The 23346-nt window shown below is 39.4% G+C and overlaps 1 protein-coding gene across 3 annotated transcripts in view; it reads left to right on the top strand.

Annotated features, from left to right (window-relative positions):
* The window catches only part of RFX4 (regulatory factor X4), a 183855-nt gene that overhangs the window by 18282 nt on the left and 142227 nt on the right, over positions 1-23346 (top strand). For 2 of the 3 annotated variants that reach the window (XM_085886538.1, XM_085886539.1), the window contains exons 4-6: positions 2617-2740; positions 5226-5287; positions 20990-21203. In XM_085886538.1, coding sequence (XP_085742664.1) covers positions 2617-2740; positions 5226-5287; positions 20990-21203 — 400 coding nt within the window. Of the gene's footprint in view, positions 1-2616; positions 2776-5225; positions 5288-20989; positions 21204-23346 lie in introns of all 3 variants that reach the window. The other variant, XM_085886540.1, reaches the window with a different exon arrangement.

A 23346-nucleotide genomic window follows, 5' to 3' on the forward strand; every position in this document is an offset into this window, starting at 1 on the left:
AAGTAGCACTTCACTTGCTATAGGTTATTTGTGTTACATCATGGCGTCACGTGACTTATCAAATCCTTGAGAAGCTCCCATACCATAATATTAGGCAAGACGACCCAGGATGTGTCATCATTTTGTAAAGTATCTACTCTGAAGGCTTGCATTGCATCATGAGGAGAGAGAGAGAGGGGAAGAGGAGAAAGAAGGGACAGAGGAGGAGAGAGGGGGTATGCAGAGGAGATTGGGAGAGGAGAGAGAGACAGACAGACAAACAGACAGGTTCTGCATTGCTCTAGGAAGTTCCATGCTCTGGGAATCCAAGGATGAGTATCGACAAAACAGCTGAACAGAGACCAGTGAACTCCACCTACCAAACAGTCAAGTACCAGTACCCATATTCCCTTTGACCAGAACTGTGATGATCTGATGATGTCAATGAGCCATGAATGTTGCAGTGTTTTATTTTAGTCCCCAACCAGTTTCACCAGAAGGGACTACAGGTTCACTGCCCATCCGTCTGTCCATCCGTCCCACTTGTGGTTTTTCAGACTTTTTTCCCCATACCCCTTAACATATTCAACTGAAACTTGGTACCCCCCCCCCCCGCCCCCTTTATTGTGATAAGTTACAGAACAAGTTCGAGTTTCAGGAGGTTTCGTCAATTTTTCACCGAGTTTTACCCTTTTTGGACTTAAGAAAATATCACATCGGTAGCGCACATGTATTGCAATGCAATTCTCTCTCTTGTTAACAATTGTGTTTCAATATTGCACTGCAATGTGTTTTTTAATGAGAATCATTTTGATTATTTTTGGTGGCTAACCACCTGAGTATGCAGATAGGTACTTCCATTGACTTGGACGCTTATTCTTTCCATTTCGGTCTTCTGATCGACCTACTTGGGTGAATTTATATTCGATGCATTTGGCTCTCATGGCACTCGAGCTGTAGTTTACGGATGTATTTGTCACCTCGGTATCCCACCCTGGCCGGCCGCTTGACTATCGCGGATATTTGTGACTTGACAACAACAAACAGGCTTGGCAAACCACAAGAAGTCACACCCCTCCTTTTACTCCCCCTCTTCTCATCGCCTTTCCATTCACTTCACAACTATCTACATATTCCAGGTGAACATTATAAGAGGTCTATCTCAGAGTTCAAACCATCTAGTTCAAGTAAACTGAACTGGTAAGTGAACTGAAGTTGAAACTGAGAAACATGTTAACATGAAACTCAGCCCCATTGACTTATGGGAAAAAATGGCAACCTCCCTGCTTCAGAATTTTTTTTATTAAATATTCTGCCCCAACTTATTGTTCTGTTATGTTTGTGACAAAAATGTGCTTGAGGTCCCAACTGTAATGGTTGGAGTGTCCGCTCCAAATCTGGGTGGTCGGTGGTTCGAACCCCCGCCGAAAGGTCCCAAAGACTTTCAAAATGGTACATGCTGGTTCCTTGCTTGACGTTCAGCATTTAAGAGGTTAAGAGCATGCACATGGAGATGGAGAGATTCACTTACCTTGGCAGTGATATTGATGTCTCTGCTGGCTGTGAGTCAGAGGTCAATAGACGTCTGGGTCGTGCCTGGGGAGTCATGGATTCACTGGATAATGGGGTGTGGCGCTGCCGATACCTGTGCGGGAGGACGAAAGTCCGAGTCTTCAGGTCCTTCGTGCTTCCAGTCTTGCTCTATGGATGCGAGACTTGGACTCTGACCAGGGATCTGAGACGGAGACTTAATTCCTTTGGTACCAGGTCTCTTCAGAGAATCCTTGGCTATCGCTGGTCGGACTTTGTGTCCAACGAGCGGTTGCTGAGAGAGACTCAAATGAGATTTGTTACCTGCATAGTCCGTGAGCATCAGCTGCAGCTGTATGGACATGTGGCTCGTTTTCCTGACACTGATCCTGCTCACCAGATTCTCTCGGCGAGGTAGTCAGTCTCCTGAGTGGAGGAGACCAATGGGCCGACCACGTGCCTCATGGTTGCAGCAGGTTGATCAACATCTCAAGGAGATGGGGATGGGCCAGGCATCTGCCTGGGGGATGGCCAGACGGAGGCCCCTGGAGTACCGGCGGATAGTGGATGCGGCGACACGCTGCTCCGGCGCATGCTCCCATACCAGGCCTGACCTAAGCACGCACAATTCTCACAGGTTGGCATCCATGGGAGGAGGAAATTCCTCCTTCGGAAATGTTCCACTGAGTGTGCAGAGAAAGCGGTGCCATTGTCACTGGTACCCAGAGTGCCCCTGGAAGTGACGTCACTTCCCCCAAGCTCAGTGGCTGTTTGTCTCGTGTGTTTACTTACCTTGGCACTTACCTTGTTACCTGCATAATCAGCATCAGTGTCAACGATCACATACACCAGTCTGTATGTCCATGTGTGTGAGGTGTGTGTGGTAGCCTCCTCTACCAGCCTTACTTAGATCCTGTAGACATACAAATGTCATAAATAAACAAAACATTAACGAAATCGAATGTGGTTATGGGCTTTTTGCCTTGATCATAGGAAGGTAAGGTCAAAGCAAGGTGAGAAGTCATAATGTAACCTGTGAGGAATATTATAACATTTCCTTCCGATCGACTCGTATAAGAGCGCCATGCTGTGTACATGTCTGTCCAGGCTGGAAGAGAACTACGAGATAGCAGAAGGGGTGTGCATTCCGCGGAGCGCGCTCTACATGCACTACTTGGACTTTAGTGAGAAAAACGACACACATCCTGTCAACGCCGCCAGCTTTGGAAAGGTTCACCTGTTGGGCAGCACCATCTGCTCTGAATGGTTACCTATTTGTTATTAGGGGATATCTACTTATTGCATGCAGACTATGGCAGAAGTTTTGTCCCTTCTTTCGACCCTCTTTCCCCTTCCAGTGCACTACGTCCTTCCCATCACTGTCGCTCTCCCTTCCTCTTGAATAGCTTTTCTTCCCCAAACCTTTACTTGTCTCCTCTTTCCACATTACTCTATACCCCTCAACCTCTTCCTCACCGCCATACCCCTGCCCCCCATTTTGCCTATGCGATATGTAGATTTTACACTACTCTACACCCATCCAATGAACCCCTCCCTCCTCCCCGCTTCTCCTTTTGCGTACGTGATATGTAGAGAGCATCTTAGGAGTTGTTTTCAATGTTTTTTTTTTTCATTCTTATCACTGATATTATTTTATTCATTACTATTCATGAGGAATACAACTTCCATCATAATTTTTTTTTTACTTTGTATACAAACTGAAGAACATTTTGCACGTGATTGTTGTGTACAAACGCACGTAAAATGTGGACAACGATTGCATTCCATTATTCTGAACCTGAATAATGGAGTAAATATCTGGGTCACTTAAATCCATGATCAAAAAATTAAAAATGAGAGGTGGGGGGGTTGGGTTGGGAGTTCGTCATCACCAGTAACTAATAAATTACGGATTAATAACAAATTTAATCCATAATTTAGTATTTAGCTTCAATTTTTTGGTGGGGTGCATGTGGGCGGAATATTGAAGTCACTTTAATCGATCTTATTCTTCATTAATGGCCACAATTATTCCCATGCTCTTGTGGGGTTGGCCGAGGGAAGTTTTTGGCCCAAGTCTTTCACGAACTGGCTTTTAAATGTATAGGGTGTGGGTGGCATCTCCAGGCCAATTCAATCCAACATTTATTAATCCCATTCAATTTGGAGATGTGAGTACCAGTCACTTTAATCTTCAGGTCACTTTAATCCCTCATATTATTTTAATCTGTGTGTGTGGGTGGTGACACCAGGTTACTTTAACTCATAATTTATAAAAGTAGGTCATCGGGTTGGAGTGAGTGGCATCTCCAGATCACTTTAATCCATCATTACCCTGCGCTCACGAAGTGAAAAGTAGGCTGAAGTGATCAGTCGCGTACGTATGTCATACATCGTACATCGTACGTGTCTGCATTTTGTTAAGAGCGTACATCGAAAACCGTTCAGCAGAGGAAATTGAAACTTTACCACATGTTAAATGACCATGTGATATAGTGGTCACTATTTTGAGGTCACCATCGGCCAATTCCAAAAATCCCACTTTTTCATCTGATTGATGAAAAATTTCATCTGATTGATGAAAAAAGAAATTTGAAGACTATTTGCATAGCCAGTCACTGAATTCAACCACCAACTATTTTTGAGGTCAACATAGGCCAACTTTCAAAAATTATCAATTTTCATCCAACTGACTTGAAATTTGAGCAGGATTTTCATGTCAGCTCACTGAATTCAACCACATATTATTTTTGAGATCAGCATCGGCCAAAAGGTCAACAACATCGGTGAAAAGGTCAACATAGGCCAAATTTCTAAAATTGTCAATTTTCATCTGATTGACTTAAAATTTGAAGACGATTTTCATATCAGTTCACTGAATTCAACCACCAATTATTTATTTGGTCAACATAGGCCAAATTTCTGAAATCCTCAATTTTCACCCGATTGATTCGAAATTTGAACAGGATTTGCATATCAAATCACTAAATTCAACCACCAATTATTTTTGAGATCAACATTGGCCAAAAGGTTAACATAGGCAGAAAGGTCAACATAGGCCAAATTAAAAAAATTGACAATTTTTATCTGATTGACTTGAAATTTGAAGAGGATTTGCATATCAGATCACTGAATTTAACCACTTTTTATTTATGAGGTCAAAATGTCAACATCAGCCTGATTTCTAAAATTGCGAGATAGAGTTAAAAACTATTGATGTCATGATCGCTCAAAAAGTTGTGGACGATTTATGACAAAACTCGGTGGATTTGAGTTGGTTCGGTGACAAAATAATTGGCTCGCACCAAGTCCTTCTCATGTTTATAAATGTTAGGGAGTGGGTTTGGTGTAAGTGGTGCCTCGAGGTCACTTTAATCCATCATTTGTGAGCAGCACTGCCATTTAATGGCAACCTTTGACTCGCTTTTGTTAATCGTCAACCGCTAATTGTGGTATTGTGCCTGTAATATAGACTGGGTGGTTACTAATGAGCCAGCTGGGCTTTTCTTTTACTGACCATCCTTTCGTGATTGCAAATTATCCCAAGACCAAGGGCATAGAGTACATAATATGATTAAACCCTAATATATGATACTAACAATAAACCTTTCATTAACGTGAAGGCTTTCTTAGTTTCTGAACAAATATTTGTTTGATTTATATGTATCATTGACGTATGACTGATAACATACGAACTGTGCTCTGATTTTGTACAGATCATCCGTCAGCAGTTTCCACAACTCACCACGCGACGCCTGGGGACTCGTGGACAGTCCAAGTGAGTTGTACATGTCATGCATAGGCATGTCAAGCCTTGATTACTCTCATTCCGACGTTACTTCCCTTCCCCACAATGCCTACTTAGTGACGAGAACAAAGCATTCTGACGTCAGGGAGATGTCTTCCTAAAAATATGATCTCACTGTCATGCCATGTATCAGGACTTATGGAATCACTAGGAATGGAATCTAAAAATCCTCCTTATATTATTCCATGATTATCATCCCAATAACAGACATAAGGCAGTGAGATATTATTCATATATCGTCTTCCAAATATCCTTGCGCTGACCAGTTTTGCATTTCCCATGTGACCGATATCTCATGATGCTGGGAATGCAGGTTCAAATGTCACATAACACAATTATGTCTGTCACTGTCTATTAATGTCCTTGTAATTCATATAAAGGCAAACTGATATTTATTGATGTCCTTAGAATTCATTTAAAAGTAAACTGATGTTTACTGATGTCCTTGTAATTCTTATAAAAGTAAACTGATGTTTACTAATGTCCTTGTAATTCATATAAAAGTGAACTGATATTTATAAATGTCCATGTAATCCTTATAAAAGTAAACTGATGTTTATTAATGTCCTTCAAATTCATATACAAGTAAACTGATGTTTACTGATGTCCTTGTAATTCTTATAAAAGTAAACTGTTTACTAATGTCCTTGTAATTCATGTAAATGTAAAGTGATGTTTACTAATGTCCTTTAAATCCTTATAAACGTAAACTGATATTTACTAATGTCCTCGTAATCCTTATAAAAGTAAACTGATGTTTACTGATGTCCTTGTAATTCATATGAATATAAAATGATATTTACTCATGTCCTTGTAATTCAGATAAAGGTAAACTAATGTTTACTCACGTCCTATAATTCATATAAAGGTAAAGTGATGTATACTATTGTCCTTTTAATTCATTTTAAGGTAAACTGATATTTATTAAGGTCTTGTAATCCTTATAAAAGTAAACTGATATTTATTAATGTCCTTGTAATTCATATAAATGTAAACTGTTATTTACTGATGTCCTTGTAATTTATATAAATGTAAACTGATGTTTACTAATGTCCTTGTAATCCTTATAAAAGTAAACTGAGATTTATTAATATCCTTGGAATTCATATTCAAGTGAACTGATGTTTACTGATGTCCTTGTAATCCATATCAAAGTAAGCCGATGCTTACTAATGTCTTTGCAATCCTTATCAGAGTAAACTGATATTTACTCATGTTCTTGTAATCCTTATCAGAGTAAACTGATATTTACTAATGTCTTCGTAATTCATATAAAAGTAAACTGATACTTACTCATGTCCTTGTAATTCAGAAAAAGGTAAACTGATGTTTACTAATGTCCTTATAATTCATATAAAGGTAAAGTAATGTTTACCATTGTCCTTTTAATTCATTTTAAGGTAAACTGATATTTATCAATCTCCTTGTTATTCATATAAAGGTAAACTGATATTTATTAACGTCCTTGTAATTCATGTGAAGGTAAACTGATGTTTACTAATGTCCTTGCAATCCCTATCAGAGTAAACTGTTATTTACTAATGTCCTTGTTATTCATATGAAGGTAAACTGATATTTATTAATGTCCTTGTAATTCATATGACAGTAAACTGATATTTATGAATGTCCTTGTAATTCATATGGAGGTAAACTGATATTTATTAATGTCCTTGTAATCCTTATAAAAGTAAACTGATATTTATTAATGTCCTTGTAATTCATATAAATGTAAACTGATATTTACTCATGTCCTTGTAATTCAGATAAAGGTAAACTGATGTTTACTTATGTCCTTATAATTTAGATGTAGGTAAAGTGATGTTTACCATTGTCCTTGGAATTCATTTTAAGGTAAACTGATATTTACCAATGTGCTTGTTATTCATATAAAGGTAAACTGATATTTACTAATGTCCTTGTTATTCATATAAAGGTAAACTGATATTTACCGATGTCCTTGTTATTCATATAAAGGTAAACTGATATTTACTAATGTCCTTGTTATTCATTATATAGGTAAACTGATATTTACCGATGTCCTTGTTATTCATATAAAGGTAAACTGATATTTATCGATGTCCTTGTAATTCATGTAAAGGTAAACTGATATTTACCGATGTCCGTGTTATTCATATAAAGTTAAACTGATATTTATTAATGTCCTCGAAATTCATATGAAGGTAAAACTGATATTTATTAATGTTGCTGTAATTATTATAAAGGGAAACTGATGTTTACTAATGTCTATATAATTCATATAAAGGTAATGTGATGTTTATCTTTATCCTTGTAATTCATTTTAACGTAAACTGATATTTACCAATGTCCGTGTTATTCATGTAAAGGTAAACTGATATTTATTAATGTCCTTGTCATAAATATAAAGGTAAACTGATATAAGAATAACAAGGGCATTAATAAATATCAGTTTACCTTTATATTTATGACAAGGACATTAATAAATATCAGTTTACCTTTACATGAATAACATGGACATTGGTAAATGTCAGTTTACCTTAAAATGAATTACAAGGACAAAGGTAAACATCACATTACCTTTATATGAATTATATAGACATTAGTAAACATCAGTTTACCAATATCATGATTACAAGGACATTTGTAAATATCAGTTTACTTTTATTTGAATTACATGGACATTAATAGACATGTTTACTTTTATATGAATTACAAGGACATTAATAAATATCAGTTTACTTTTATATGAATTACAAGGACATTAATAGATTTCAGTTTACCTTTATTTGAATTACAAGGACATTAGTAAATGTCAGTTTACTGTTATATGAATTACAAGGACATTCATATATATCAGTTTACTTTCATATGAAGTACGAGGACAATTGTAAACATCAGTTTAATTTTATCGGAATTACAGCGACATTAATAGATATCAGAATTTTTTGAGTAAATATCAGTTTTCCTTTATATGAATTACAAAGACATTAATAAATATCAGTTTACCTTCATATGAATTACAAGAACATTAGTAAACATCAGTTTATCTTTAAATGAATTACAAGGACATCAGTAAACATCAGTTTACCTTTATAGGAATAACAAGGACATTAATAAATATCAGTTTACCCTTATAAGAATAACAAGGGCATTAATAAATAAGGGTAAACTGATATTTATTAATGTCCTCGTTATTCCTATAAAGGTAAACTGATGTTTACTGATGTCCTTGTAATTCATGTAAAGATAAACTGATGTTTACTAATGTCCTTGTAATTCATATGAAGGTAAACTGATATTTATTAATGTCTTTGTAATTCATATAAAGGAAAACTGATATTTACTCATGTAAATTCTGATATCTATTAATGTCGCTGTAATTCAGATAAAATTAAACTGATGTTTACAATTGTCCTCGTACTTCATATGAAAGTAAACTGATATATACTAATGTCCTTGTAATTCATATAACAGTAAACTGACATTTACTAATGTCCTTGTGATTCATTTTAAGGTAAACTGAAATCTATTACTGTCCTTGTAATTCATATAAAAGTAAACTGATATTTATTAATGTCCTTGTAATTCATATAAAAGTAAACTGATATTTATTAATGTCCTTGTAATTCATATAAAAGTAAACATGTCTATTAATGTCCTTGTAATTCATATAAAAGTAAACTGAGATTTACCAAATGTCCTTGTAATCATGATATTGGTAAACTGATGTTTACTAAAGTCCTGGCAATTCATATAAACACGAAACTGAGGTTTTTCTAATGTCCTTGTAATTCATATAAATGTACGCTGATGTCTCCTCATGTGTGTGTGTTTGTTTGATTGTTTGTCACGCTACTCCTCATACAATTTGGGCCCGATTACTTCCAGACTTAACCCCAGTTAGTGTATCGGTGTGATTTTATATTTGCTGTTGGCCTTGAGGTAGTGTGGGTTGGGTAAGGGGGGACGTAAATTCTCTATGTAAATGTGTATCGTGTAGCGCCGCCCTGAGGTAGGAAAGGTATTACAAGTCTCCATCCTTTACAATACTGTATTCCTGCCCCATGTTTTCCAGTCCAGTGTGGTTTTTGAATTGCAGGCAGTCGGCATGTTTTTGCTTTATTCATATAATCCGAGTTATAATGCATCCTTGGTACATGTCAGGCACTCCCAAAAATTGTAACATGGCACATGTCAAGTACTGCCCTTGCGAAACAAGTGTGATTTTCATGCCTTCCCTGCCGAAGTCGCCGGTGGCATCATGTTTTTGTGTTGTTCATACATCCACATGTTTTCCATATGTCCATACTAATTTTCTCTGTTTTTTCTGCAACCGCTTATGCGATTGACACAAAATTTTCACCATGGGTTTGGCTACTCATGGAGAATGTTTCAATGATAATTATGGCATCATAGGACACGTGGTACTGGTTACCAGCGAGTACTGGTTACAGCCATGTTGTAGAAAACGAAAAACTTTTCACCACTGTATCTCTGAAACTGCTCCATGGAAAAAAAATTTAAACTTGGCACATTTCAAGTACTCCCCATGGGAAAGAAGTTGATTTTTTATGATGTCATAGGTCACTTCATTATGATGTCATAATTGCATACGTCAAGCACTTTCCCGATCAGTCTGAAAATTTTTGAGGGTCATCTAGGCCTAAATTGTATGGGGGAAAAATTTAATATGTCATCGGTCACATGGTTCGGCAGCCATATTGTATTTAACATAAAAACATTCAAAAATCTTTGTTACTGAAATGGCGGAACAGATCAGGCAAAAATTTACAGGTATGATCGGCTATCCATGAGGAACAAAAAGTTCTCCAACTCTGATGTCATAAACTATGATGTATGATGCACCTGGTTTGGCAGCCATATTGGATTTACCCTCAAACCATTAAAAATCATCTTCTCCAGAATGGCTTGACAGATCAAGGGGAAACTTCAGCCTAATGTTCTCCAAGCCTTGCGGATTATAAAACCAGGGTGTTTGCAAATAATTATTAATAGGTCACATGGTCTGGTAGCCATATTATGTTGAACTAAAATCTTTGACAAATTATTTCTCTTCAAATGCTTCATCGATTGATGCGAAACATCAAATTATGATCTAATAGTCAGGGCAAATATAACTTTTATATTTCAACCTGATCGAACACATGGTCTGGCAGCTAGAATTATTTAATATTTTGAATCTGGGTTTAGGGATTTAAATCAAACTTGGTACAAGTCTGTTTTATGATGTAATAATGTGTGCAGAGGCATATCTGGCAATGTCGCGAAGTTGAAGAGTGTCCAACTAGTTTTTATTTTATTTTTGGAGCGATTGAAGCAGCTATCAGTTGCCTATACACTGCCCAAATAAAGGTATGTGTCAGAACAATGTGCTGCTTGCTTGGAACAACATCATCCATGGGGTTGGTACTCCGCTAGTTACTACAGAATTGCACTGATGTCTACTATCGTCCTTGTTCTACATGTGATTGATGTAAAAGCCCATCCATCATACATCATTATGACGTCATCATATTGAATCCCATTTCCTGTTATCTTCCAGATGTAATTGCTGTATAATACTGTGAATCCCATCCCAAAGTCATGCAAATACTGTAGAATCTTTACATGCACATAAGTATCCCCACAACTAGAACGACACTCGCAAGAGCACATACCTCTGCTCGGCTGACCAGGTCATGTTTTGTATCCCACTTATAGGCCGGATCTGGATCCGGACGTTAACCAAAATCAAATTGGCTTGTTCTTGTTACCTACCCAACTCATACACAAAGTTTTGTCATAACTCATTCACAACTTTTTGATATATCATGCTATATACCGTTTTTGGCCTCATCTCTCAATGGTGAAGAATCACTTGAAAAATTAAAAAATTCTTGTATCCAGATCCGGATTCGGATCTTCACCAAAATCGAATCAATTTATCCTTGTCAGATACTCAAGATGTCCACCAAGCTTTGGTCGAATCTGTCCATAACCTTTTGAGATATCCTGCTCACAAATGAACAGCCAGACAAACAGGGGTGAAAACATAACGTTCATCCACCTTCAGTGGCACAGGTAATAATCTCAAAATCTTCTAGATATCCCTGCATCATCATCCTGTGTTGTCTGCATAGCAAACAAACGTCATTTTTATACATTTCTGTACCATTTCTACGAGACATGAACAATGAACATGCCATTATTATCTCCCCAAAATGCCGTGCTGTGTGCTTGGTATGATACTGTTCCTGTTCCATACGCTGAGCCCCAGCCAAGAAAGAGCAAAATGTCTAGCAGGCATCCCCTTGTCTACTCAGTGTAAGCAATGAAAGTGATCTGCCTCTGTTGTTTAGTATTCATGAAGAGGGTCATCAATTGATCTAAAATGAGATAGTTTGAGACCATTTCCCTCTTTTTGATTGGAAAAATGGTTCTGCAACAGGAAATATCAAAGGTAAGGAGTTTACCCTTTTGCCAAATGGGAATTATTATGGCCAGACCCCACACCTTCCAACCAGGTGCTCTTGAAGATATAGCAATCTTGAACTCAATTGACACAACAATACTATACCTTAACCCTTCCAGCAGATGACACATTTTCCCACTGAGATATTTCCCCCTATGTTATTTGAGACTCTAAATTAGGTTGCCGAAGCTTTAAAAATATTGCCATTTTCCGATTCATTGTTGCAATGGATATGGCTCTCCCACTGGTATATATAATCACTCTCAAGGAGAAGATGTAGATATTAGTGGATGCCAAGGAATTATCACCAAAGAACCATTGCACCATTTTATCACCCAATAAGTATTACAGTTGTACCAGTCCATTACATAGTCCTCCTAAAATGCAAATCTCACGTATTTAAAATTATATAAGGTCTAGGCTCCTGGTGGAGCCAAACTACAAAGGGCAGCAGTCTTATAGACTACCACAGGGTATGGGGGGAATGTGGGGGGAGACATACACAAGGAGGAAGGAAGGAATAATACAAAAACGAACCCAAATGGCCATGAGAGGAGCAGAATGGGAAAGATTCAGCATGGGTAGAAGAGATCGTGGATATCCTTTGGTGAGCCAATGAGGTAGTTGTGAACCACACATTTGAAAGATTTGTCTGTTGAGGAGGATAAGACAATGGACAAAGAGAGACAATTCCACAGTGAGGGGAATAAGGGAATGAATTAATGAAAGTCGGTAACTAGTCTCGACTTTGGTTGGGTGAGCAGGTGAGAGTTTCTCGAGGAACATGTGCAAACTGGGGTGGCTTGCGGAGGGCAGAGGTGCATACGCTAAGGTTGTTTCACCACTTATGTTGTTGTGGGCCGGGGGTCGGTGGCGAGGAATGACCGCGAGATGGAGCAATAGGGCCGTCTCCCACCGAACACCCAGAATTAAATGGTCGTCACCCCGGATAACTCCGGAGTCGACGGGTCACTTAAAGGACCATGGTCGCCAATATTTCGACGGTGTGAGGTAGGGTCCACTTGTCTATTCCAATTTACCTAAGTACTCATGCCGTCTAGCTACCGGGGAAGCCACACCCTCGGCCGACTCTGTCCGAACCGAGTCGCATGTACCGACTCGGGTCCGGCGTAATGGAGCGGGAGTTACCAGAGCCGCGCTGGTCCCAATGACAACTTACAGCCCAAACGGCCTCACTATTTCTCAAGCCCGCACCGTGCTGGGCCAATGAAAGAAAACACGGACAACGAACTGGAACATTTAACACGGAGGTTTATTTGTAATGGGTACAGGGAGACAAAGAGCAGAGTTATCTGAATAAAATAAATGCAATTTACAATGAACACAGGCAGTTGACAATCTCAACTTGCAGGACCGGGCGACACACACACACACACACACACACACACACACACACACACACACACACACACACACACACACGCACACACACACACACACACACACACACACACACACACACACACAAAATAAATGGGGCCGGTTGGCCTTTATTTGACCCTTCAGCTCATGAGGGAAGGCGAGCTGAGGGTAAGAGTTCGGTCGGGCACTATTCCGCCTCGTGCGGTCTGGTCGAGATGAGCTGGTTCGGGCGGGGGGGGGGGGGGACTCGAACCCACACCTTTGTTGCTACATCAAGCACCAGGGACCTGGAATGATGCAATGGACGCCAGTCAGCACGAGAACGGACGAGATGAGACGAGCACTCTTGAGTGCTCCTCGGCCCTCTTGAGCTCCTGACCACTTACAAAGCTTTTGTCCGTAGCCTGATGGAGTACTGCTCTCCCCTCTGGGCTGGTGCTCCTGCCTCCCACCTTTCTCGGCTTCACGCTGTCGAAACCAGGGCATTTAAGATCATCGGCATCTCCCGCAATGAAGCTGAGTCTTTGGGTCTCTCACTCAATCACCGCAGGTTGGTCGGTGGTCTTTTGTCTTCTACCGACTCCTCTCCAGTCTTGCCCCCCTGCTCTCTCTGCGATTTGTCCCCACTACATTTCCACAGGGCACTCAAGGTCCGCCAACAACCCCCTTCTGGTAAACTACCAAAATCACGAATCACTGCTCATCTTCACTCTTTCATTCCTCTTTTTTCCCGCCTTTGGAATAAACTTCCTCACTCTATTCTTTCCCATTCTTCCCTCCAGGCTTTCAAAACAGCTGTTCACCACCACCTCTTATCTTCCCCCATCCAAATCCTCGATCTTTTCTACCCCCGATAATCCACCCAAGCCCACTTCCTTCAATTCCCCTGCTTTCCTTCCTGAAAGTCCCTGTAATGTCCATCTTCTCTTCGCCATGTTCCCCGTCCCATCCCCATCCCTCTCCCTTCCACAGTTCACCTAATGTGTCTGTTCCCCACTGTTTTGTCCCTTCCACTCCCACCCCTCTTGTCTCATGCCCCCTTGCTGTGAGTTGTGTGTTAGCTCTCATACGAGCCTCGACCAAGGTATACAAAAAAAAAAAAAACACTTGCGGGCAAGACAAGAACGCCAGCAGACAAAGCGAGGGAAAACAAGGTGACGAGGCTTCTTCTTCTTGCCAGCCGGATCGCCCCCACTATTATTCATTCCTCACGTGAGGTGGGAGGGGTCCGTCCTGAGGTAACTCGCCTCCTCATTGGACGGGGGCGTGTCGGGGGTTGTGTTGGGGCATCTCGGTGCCCCCCCCCCCGAAGAGGCTCTGTCGTTGTTTCAATTTTTGCATATGTACTGCTGAAGCGGTACTGGTATTCTGGCTTCCCATTGGCTGGAGGAAATTCTCCATGCCCTTCTTCGGAGTGGAGCTTTGATCTTCTGCGATGGAGGCTGCGCCCACGCCTTCAGCCAAAAACACATGGGCAATGGAGTTGGTGCGCGAAGGTTTGGTTGGCTGGTGGAACAAAGCAGGTGGTGGTGTTGTTGTTGGATATTAAAAAAAAAAACTAACTACAAAATAACTCGCAGCGCACATGCACTTAATCACCCATTAAACATAGGGACGGGACCCTAAATATAAACACATACTTATCGAGATAACTGAGCTACGGGGACCACTGACTGTCTGTGTGCAAAAGGCTTCCAAATCCGTAGCAATATATCTCTCAATATGTTCCACTTATAGAGATCATTCACCCTTCGTTACTCATAACATCATGTACTTTCATTCTGCTATAACATACCTTTTATCCCCCACGATCTAATTATGCCTGGTGGTGGCTTAATGGTTAGGGTGGTGGCATTGGGATCCTATAGCGTCCTGAGTTGAAATCCCACTTGGCCATTGAATTAATACCAGCTCGGATTAACTCAGCCTGTCATCCTTCTGTAGTTGGCAAAGTGAGTACCAAAGTACCAGATTACCAGCTTGCTGGGTTGATTGAGCCATTTGAGTATCCTGTGTTGGAGTGGTGACCCATCCAGGATTGTGCCCAATAGCTCAGGAGACTGCTCTGGTAATACTGATGTTGAGTACAGAGTATGGTCCCAATGGATGGAGAATCACATTATCCTGGTGGAGTTGCAATCATTTTTATGACCCTCACACCATCCCATTTCAATCTCCTGCAGCTTTGTTTAAGTGTCATAATTATACCATCCCACTGTCACTTTCCTATCATTATATTGTAGATTTTCAATCAGTACAGCAATATATTATAAAAACAAAGAAACTTCAAAGCATTTACCACTGAAGAACTATTGTTGTGTGGGTGCTTGTTTAAAAATGGCTGTAAATCTCATGTTTTTGTTTTAAAATATTAATCATTTACATGACCTTTTAAACACTTACCTACAATCATCCCACATCCTTAACCACAATCTTTATTACCCCCATTAACCTTCCTAACCCATCCCTCTTAAGTACATGCTGCAGTTTCCTTTCCTCCTCTTTCTCTCCTTTTTTCCTGTTCATTCATTCCCTTGCTTATTGTATCCAAGAGCTGCCTTGCTGCCCCCCACTGTTGGTTCATACTCTCCATTACCGTGCTCTTCGATGAGCCTTGATCTTATGGAGAAGAAAAAAATAAGGTTTGACTCGTTGTAGAACACATAAAGTGAAATCAGTAGCTATGTTTGAGTATTTTGTGAGCTAGTTTAATAAGGAGTACTTTTTAAGAGGCACTCAAAGTTGACTTCTGGTGAGTTCGTTTTCTTGAGGAGTATGCAGCCCTTTTTTGGAGGATCCATGAGCTAGTTTATTAGGAGGTAATTTAACAAGGATCTTGAAGCTTATTAAGCAGGATCCTTCAATAGACTCATCTTGATAACTGATGAAGTTCTCATTAGAATTCCATCACATATGAGAAGTACGCCACTTTCAAAATGACGTAATCCACCCAAGATTGCTTGGCGTGCATGTGCAGAAACATTCGAGTAACGAGGTCCACTGGGGCGGCCTGGACGTATGTCATGCGTGCCAGATAATGATTTTAGCATGAAACGGCTCACAAAGATTTTGAGAAATCTCTGATCAACTCGTCTAAAAAAATTGGTATCTTGCAGCCTGTACTGCAAAAACTCACGAGGATATGGGCCTGAGAAACAAGGAAGGTTTCTGGAGAGGCGCGTTCTACCCGAACCTTCGTGCTTCTTAACACCGACGGCCAGGTCACACGTAGGCTTTGTGGGTGCACAGGGTAAGTTCAAAATGATGATATTTACTATTAATCATGTTTGGGATGAGGGGGATGGGACGTGATATATATATATATATATATATATATATATATATATATATATATATATATATATATATATATATATATATATATATATATACACACTAGCAGGGGTTACACAGCATTGCCCAGCTGGGTGAGCATTTCCCGGCAGTGGTTTCAGGATGTATTGGACATTAAAAAATTATGAAGTTATTTTCCTCATGGTGGTTACCGTTTACATGTGGCCCGGCAGCAGCACTACCTGACCCAACATCCCAATGTACACTTTATAGCAGCCTCTGTGGCCTCAAAACAGACGTCAAAGCTAACGTGTGGTACCTAATGACGATGCCCAGATTCTGAAGTACATACAACCAAAAAATTAGGCCTCTAGGACCTACGATCCGGCCATGAAATAATAACATGCAAATGCATGAATGCAAAAACACACAAATGCACAAACGCTTGAAAATATCTAAATCTATTCTCTATTATAATACCAAGCTTGCACACTAAAACTCGGCTCGCCATCACACGATCCCTATGAAATTGCTGTGGCACTTAGCGGACATGCCAACAATGCTTGGGAAGTCTTGGCGTTCCATAGTACCACTTGCATTTTGCACAATGCGTATTTTTGTCATTCCCCGTGTGCGGTCTGTCATCTGCTACCAGCTATGTTGTACTGCTATCCCGTGCATGTGCACGGGTATCACTAGTATATCTGTAACTCACACTCACGGTGTGAGTCTTGGTTCAGGTAGGTGCGCATGGTCTGGTCCGGAGTGGGGTGGTCCTCCTTGTGCTTCCTCAGCCACGATAACCGCACACCGGCGCATATATATATATATATATATATATATATATATATATATATATATATATATATATATATATACATGTGTGTGTTGTTGCAGACCCAGAGTCATGGGGATACAAGGGTGGGGGTATCCACGATTCTCCTCGGACTCACTGGGAATTGAGGCCGTTGCACACGTATAACTTTATGTTTTGGTGGGTCGCGAATCGACCGTGCATGCCAATAACTTGACCACATAATTCTGTGTCCTCAGTCTGACAACCGTTTACCTAAGAACACGTGATCTCCTTACTGGGGAATTGCGCCCTTGGCAATTGTGCTGTTGTTATCTTTATTTGATCTTGATTAATGCAGCCGAGCGTTCCGCTAGCACAATGCCAGATTGATATGAAAGCCAATTAGTTGGGGAATTATAACCTCCCAGCTAATCTACATTCTGACATTGCTGGACCAATGGAAGAAAGGACAATCACAGGCAGACTGGAAATGCAACAAGAATAATTTATTTACAATAAATGTTGAGGGGTACGGGAAGGAGGGAAGGGGACTCGAGGGCTTTCATGACGTCAAAGGGCAACTGGGGCAGGAAAAGGGGAAATGCAATGAAAAGAGCAATCAAGATGTGTATTTACAAAAGAGAAAGAGAATGTACAAGATGCAGACTTAGCTTAACCTCTACCTTATCTCCCAGATAACAAAACAGGGTTCCCATCAGACCACACACACACGGGAAGGCAGTTTCTTCCCAGAGAGCCTCATTGGTATGCATTGCTGTTTGCGCTGTCGCTGATGATCTGCCAATAAGCAATAAAACCACTCCGGCAGTTGAGGGGGTGTGTAGCATTGGGATTCTCATGTGTGTACTATTTGTGAATGTCTTTACAGCTGTGGAGGAACTCTGGGAAGGGTTTGAAACAGTAAAGGACTTACCTTGGTCGGCTTTTTTTGGTTGCTTTATGCAGCTTCTTCGGCTGGAAGAGCATGGGAGGAATCAATATATATATATATATATATATATATATATATATATATATATATATATATATATATATATATATATATATATATATATATATATATATATATATATATATATATATATATATATATATATATATACATATATATATATATATATATATATATATATATATATATATATATATATATATATATATATATATATATATGCCTGGTGTTGGCGCAGTGGTTAGGGCAGCGGCTTGGGATCCAAAAGGTCCTGAGTTCAAGCCCCGTTGGGCCACTGAATTAATACACCAGGGGGTTGACTCAGCCTATCATCCTTCCGAGGTCGGCGAAATGAGTACCAGTGTACTGGGCTGGTGTATACCCCGGTTAAAATAGGTGTACCAGATCCTTGTGTCGTAAGAGGCGACCAGGGTTGCGTCAGGAAGGGAATCCGGCGTAAAACATGTGCCAAATCACTATGCGGATCATACGGATGATCCGCTGTGGTGACCCCTAACGGGAGCAGCCGAAAGAAGAAGATGTATATATATATATATATATATATATATATATATATATATATATATATATATATATATATATATATATATATATATATATATATATATATATATATATATATATATGCACCATGTAAAAAACAATGTGTGTTTGAGTATTTGTTGTGTTATGTCTGTCCCCCTTCAAAAGGATTATTTATGAAAGGTTTTAAAGTCCAATCATTTAACAGGACTGTAGGTTCACTACGGTTTATTATTTCGGGATTAAAAAAACTCGAAATACATTTTCTATTAAAGAGTAATTACATCTCTTCTTTTTGGAAATGTAGATGGTGACTTTCAACTGGGCCTCAATGGCGGTGTACAGAAGCATTAAAAAAACATGACAATAAATACAAGGTGTAGGGAGGTTAAATTCTTGCACATGATGTGGTAACGCATGTAGAGTAAAGCGAGTGTTCATTTACATACGTGTGATGTCTAATACATAAAGAAGATATAATCATCCAGTAATCATTATATCAGAAGATATAATCATCCTGACGCTAGGCCGAGGCTTCTGACTTTGGCACGCTCATGACGCTGTTACCTCAAAATGAAAGGTCCCAGAAGATAAAGAAAATAGGGCAACATTTGTACACGTAGGGTTATAAAATAACACTTTTCCTTGCTACAAAACATGAAATCTTCCAGTCTCTGAATATTTGGAATAAAATAATGCCACTCGTTGTTTTCACTAGTTTGTGGTAATTATAGCTAAATACTAGTTTTAGGTGGAGATAAGAACTAGCTTTTCACTAGTTTGTGTGAAGTTCACTAATAACTAGTTTTATGAGGAGCTCGGACCTCTCCTTTCACCATTTTGTGTTAAGTGTTGGTAAAAAGTAGATTTAGGTGGAGTTAAGAACTTGATTTTTACCAGTTTGTGTTAAGTATAGGTAATAACTGGTTTTATGAGGAGCTTGGACCTATCTTTTCACCAGTTTGTGTTAAGTGTAGGTGAGAACTAGATTTTGGTGGAGTTAAGAACTACATTTTCACTAGTTTGTGTTAAGTATAAGTAATAACTAGTTTAAGGAGGAGCGAGGACTTAGCTTTCCACGAGGTTGTTTTATGGATAGCTTTGAACTAGTTTTAAGAGGAGATTGGAGCCGATTTGTGATGACCTTTCAACAAAGGTCCTCTGAAATGTGATGATATTCTTATCAGATTTCCATGAGATCTCATGATTCTATCCTATCCTATCCTATCCTACTATATAAAATAAGGCAATGTCTGTATGTCTGTATGTCTGTTCGTTGTAGAATCAAAATCGGTTTGGCCGACCTCCATCACATTTTGCAGTTCTGCTGGGTTACCAAGGATCAGGTCAGGGGCATTAAATTAATCTCCCTCCCCCTGCAAGTGTGGTGGAACAAATTGCGATTTTTGACTGTACACATGGAACAGTGGAAGTGCTTTAACCACTGACTCCTGCCGGAACAAGAGGTATCGAGGATGCGAAGCAATGCCTATTCTGAAAACAAAATTCTCTCGCTCCCAAAGGGAGTGGACATTGATCAGTTGACTTCTACTTGGATGAAGGGAGTTAATTTAATGAAGAGTTTGCATCTCATTTTGGAGGAGCTAAGAGATAGTTCATTGTATTTCGTTTCAGTGGACCTCACAGCTAGTTTATTAGTAAGGGTTTTCAGGCTTCTATAAACCCACAGAACAAAACCATCGTTTTCCCATCATGAAGCCCTTGTTGGTTAACAAGTGTTTAATACCGAATTTAATATTTATTCTGCTTATAGTTTGCTCACATACAATCTGTCAGGTTTTAGGTCAAGTTTTCAACAGAATCTGGAAGAATTCCAATCTGACACAGTATCAAAAAGAAATCACAATCCATGTTCTTGAAGAGGGCACTCTTGTCTTCGTGATCTGCTTGTATTTGGTCATGTGTGCAAAGGTTCTCTTGCTATCCTTCATAAATGGTAGGGTTTTGATCTGGTTCCTACCCAAAAATCAACTTTTCCTCATCTTTGCAGTCAAATGAGTGATGCTGTTTAATTTTGTTGTTATTTTTGGCCACAGTTGAAGTTGTCATCCACAAATATAATTCTTGGATGAGGCTCAAGTCCAGTCATTGTGAATATGCAATTGCATTAATGACTATTAAGTAACTTATAAGCTAAATTTGATTTGTAAATTCTCTAACATTTCTGAGTTTATTTTTTTTTCTGAAAATATTTTGATTAATTCTTTTCAGGTACCATTACTATGGTATTGCCGTCAAGGAATGTTCGCTGTACTACGACATCATGTACTCCAAGAAGGGAGCAGCTGGAGTCCCTGAGGGTGGCAAGAAAGAGACTCCGAAGCCAGCTGTGGCATATTCTCCACGCTCCAAGCTGGGCACCTTACTACCCGAGTTCCCCAGCGTACTCGACCTCCATCTTCCGTCCAATGTTCCTGAAGAGAAGGTGATGGTGTTGATGTTTGCTGTTGTTGTTAAATGTATTTTCCAAAAATTGAAAATGGAAATCATTTCTTCCATCGTGTTCCTCGTTTTTGTGACTGTTATGGTATATTCATCACTTTTCCCGGTGAAGCATCCGGCAGTATTCTTTTCTCGCATCTATGCTAGTATCCTAGTCAAAGCCAGTGACTCAAGGAGGTTACAATCAAGGAGGGGTTCTATTGAAGTAAAAAATAAACCCCATTCATGATACAATAACTTAATTTGTAATTTGATGGATACCAGCATGGATGCTTCACTGGTATAAGTGATGAATATTCATCCCTTTGTATGTCTACAGATAGATTTGGAGGTGTGATACGTTCTTGATAAATAACTCAAAGAAGTAAAAATAAGATCATGCTTAGATTAGTGAATTAATTATTTGTAGTTATTCTTTTAATTATGCTCAACGTTGGTGGAAGAGCTTATCGAAAGAGGATGGAAAGTTAACATACTGACAACGGAGTACTGGGGAATAGGAAGAGATGAAGATATGATGAACACGGTAAAATGACTATGAACCACCATCTTTAAAGACTGGACTCAGTATATATGGCTATTTCACAAACTCGAGAAAAGGAGCATAAAGGAATAGAGATGAGGGTGCACTTTAGGTTCGGGGAGAAAACAAGTTATGGATAACTGGATGATTAAGTGTAAAGTGATGGGTCTGAGGAGGGTCAGAAGGTTAAGAGGGCAATGGAAGTTGATGAGGGGCAGCAAGGACCAAGAGTGTAGAAAATATGACCAAGGATGAGCACTGAGCAGGTACCAACGTTTCTGTGGTAAGTAATAATTATGTACAAGAAAGGAAAATATTTTCATGCCAGGAAACTAAAAGCAAAGATAAGCGACACGTGACTGTCCTAAGCCAATTATATTTATTTTTCAGGATGTGAACAAATAATTAGATGACAAATACAGGGAGTTCCAGATGAAATGCCATCACTTTATCAATTTATTAGCAACACCGATTTAGGACACAAACGTAAAACTGGTACCCATATACATCAGATAGTGTAATGTGTTTTTAGTAAGGACGTGTTCAATGTGACGATCATTCTGATTAATCACGGAACATATCGATACGCTCCTATTGTCCATAACCTTTCCGAAAGTGTCTCAGCTATTACAAGGTGTGCAATATCAGATCACTGTTTTAATGTTACTGTCAGCCCTGGGGGACATCTTGTATACTTACTCCATAAGGAATCCTGCACAAGAAGAAGTAGCATGGATTAAGGTCTGGCCTTGTCAGATCCCTCACCAGTGTGTCAAAGCGTACATGGAAATGGTTCGATATGACTCTATCTCTGAGTCAGAAATGGAGGTAATCCAAGACATTGTATATGGTATGTGGGTTCACGGCATCATGTCGAAACCATTGGCATCTCAATGGAAAATATTGACATCACAATTCCGCAATGAATATCTTGCATTTGCAAGTAGCCATTCCCATTGAACGAACCATCAAAAGAAAAGAGCACAATCACTCACAGTTTAGACGGTGTATTGGACCAACACCTTCCCTAGATGGAGTTGCCCCTCATGCAGGTTTTCAACTCCCCAAAATCTCACATTCTTCCTCTTGACATTGAGTGTTAGATGGAAGTACAGCCAATCTTGACATCATAGCATATCGATAATGGAAGGAACGACCTCAATGAACTCCAAACATCCCTTTGCAGAGGTTCGACGCTTTACTTTACTAACAGCTGTTATTCTCGAAATAATCTGAAAACATGAAACAAAACTTTAAACTCCAATTTGTATAGCGGTACCGCATTTACATGTGTAAACCAATGGTGTTTCATCTGGAATATCCTTTACGAAGTATACGTTATAGAATACAGGATTAAACTTCCGTTCCTCATTGTTTTCCCATCGGATTGTGAACCTGTGGAATGCCTCATCAATTGCTGCGTGCCAATTGGATGCCGTATGGGCCCAGTTAGTCCGATACATATTTTAGCCTTTCTGTCGTCATTTTTACATTCTCCCCTTTTGTAATATTTTTTTCTGTTTTTAAAAAAATACTTTTTTTGGCAACTGAATCTTTGCCCATACCTAGTTGATTGTCAAAAGGTGCAGTACTGCACAATTGT

This window comes from Eptatretus burgeri, chromosome 6 (assembly GCF_056783735.1).
Source record: "Eptatretus burgeri isolate ZD-2024b chromosome 6, Ebu_testis_v1, whole genome shotgun sequence".
Taxonomy (NCBI): domain Eukaryota; kingdom Metazoa; phylum Chordata; class Myxini; order Myxiniformes; family Myxinidae; genus Eptatretus; species Eptatretus burgeri.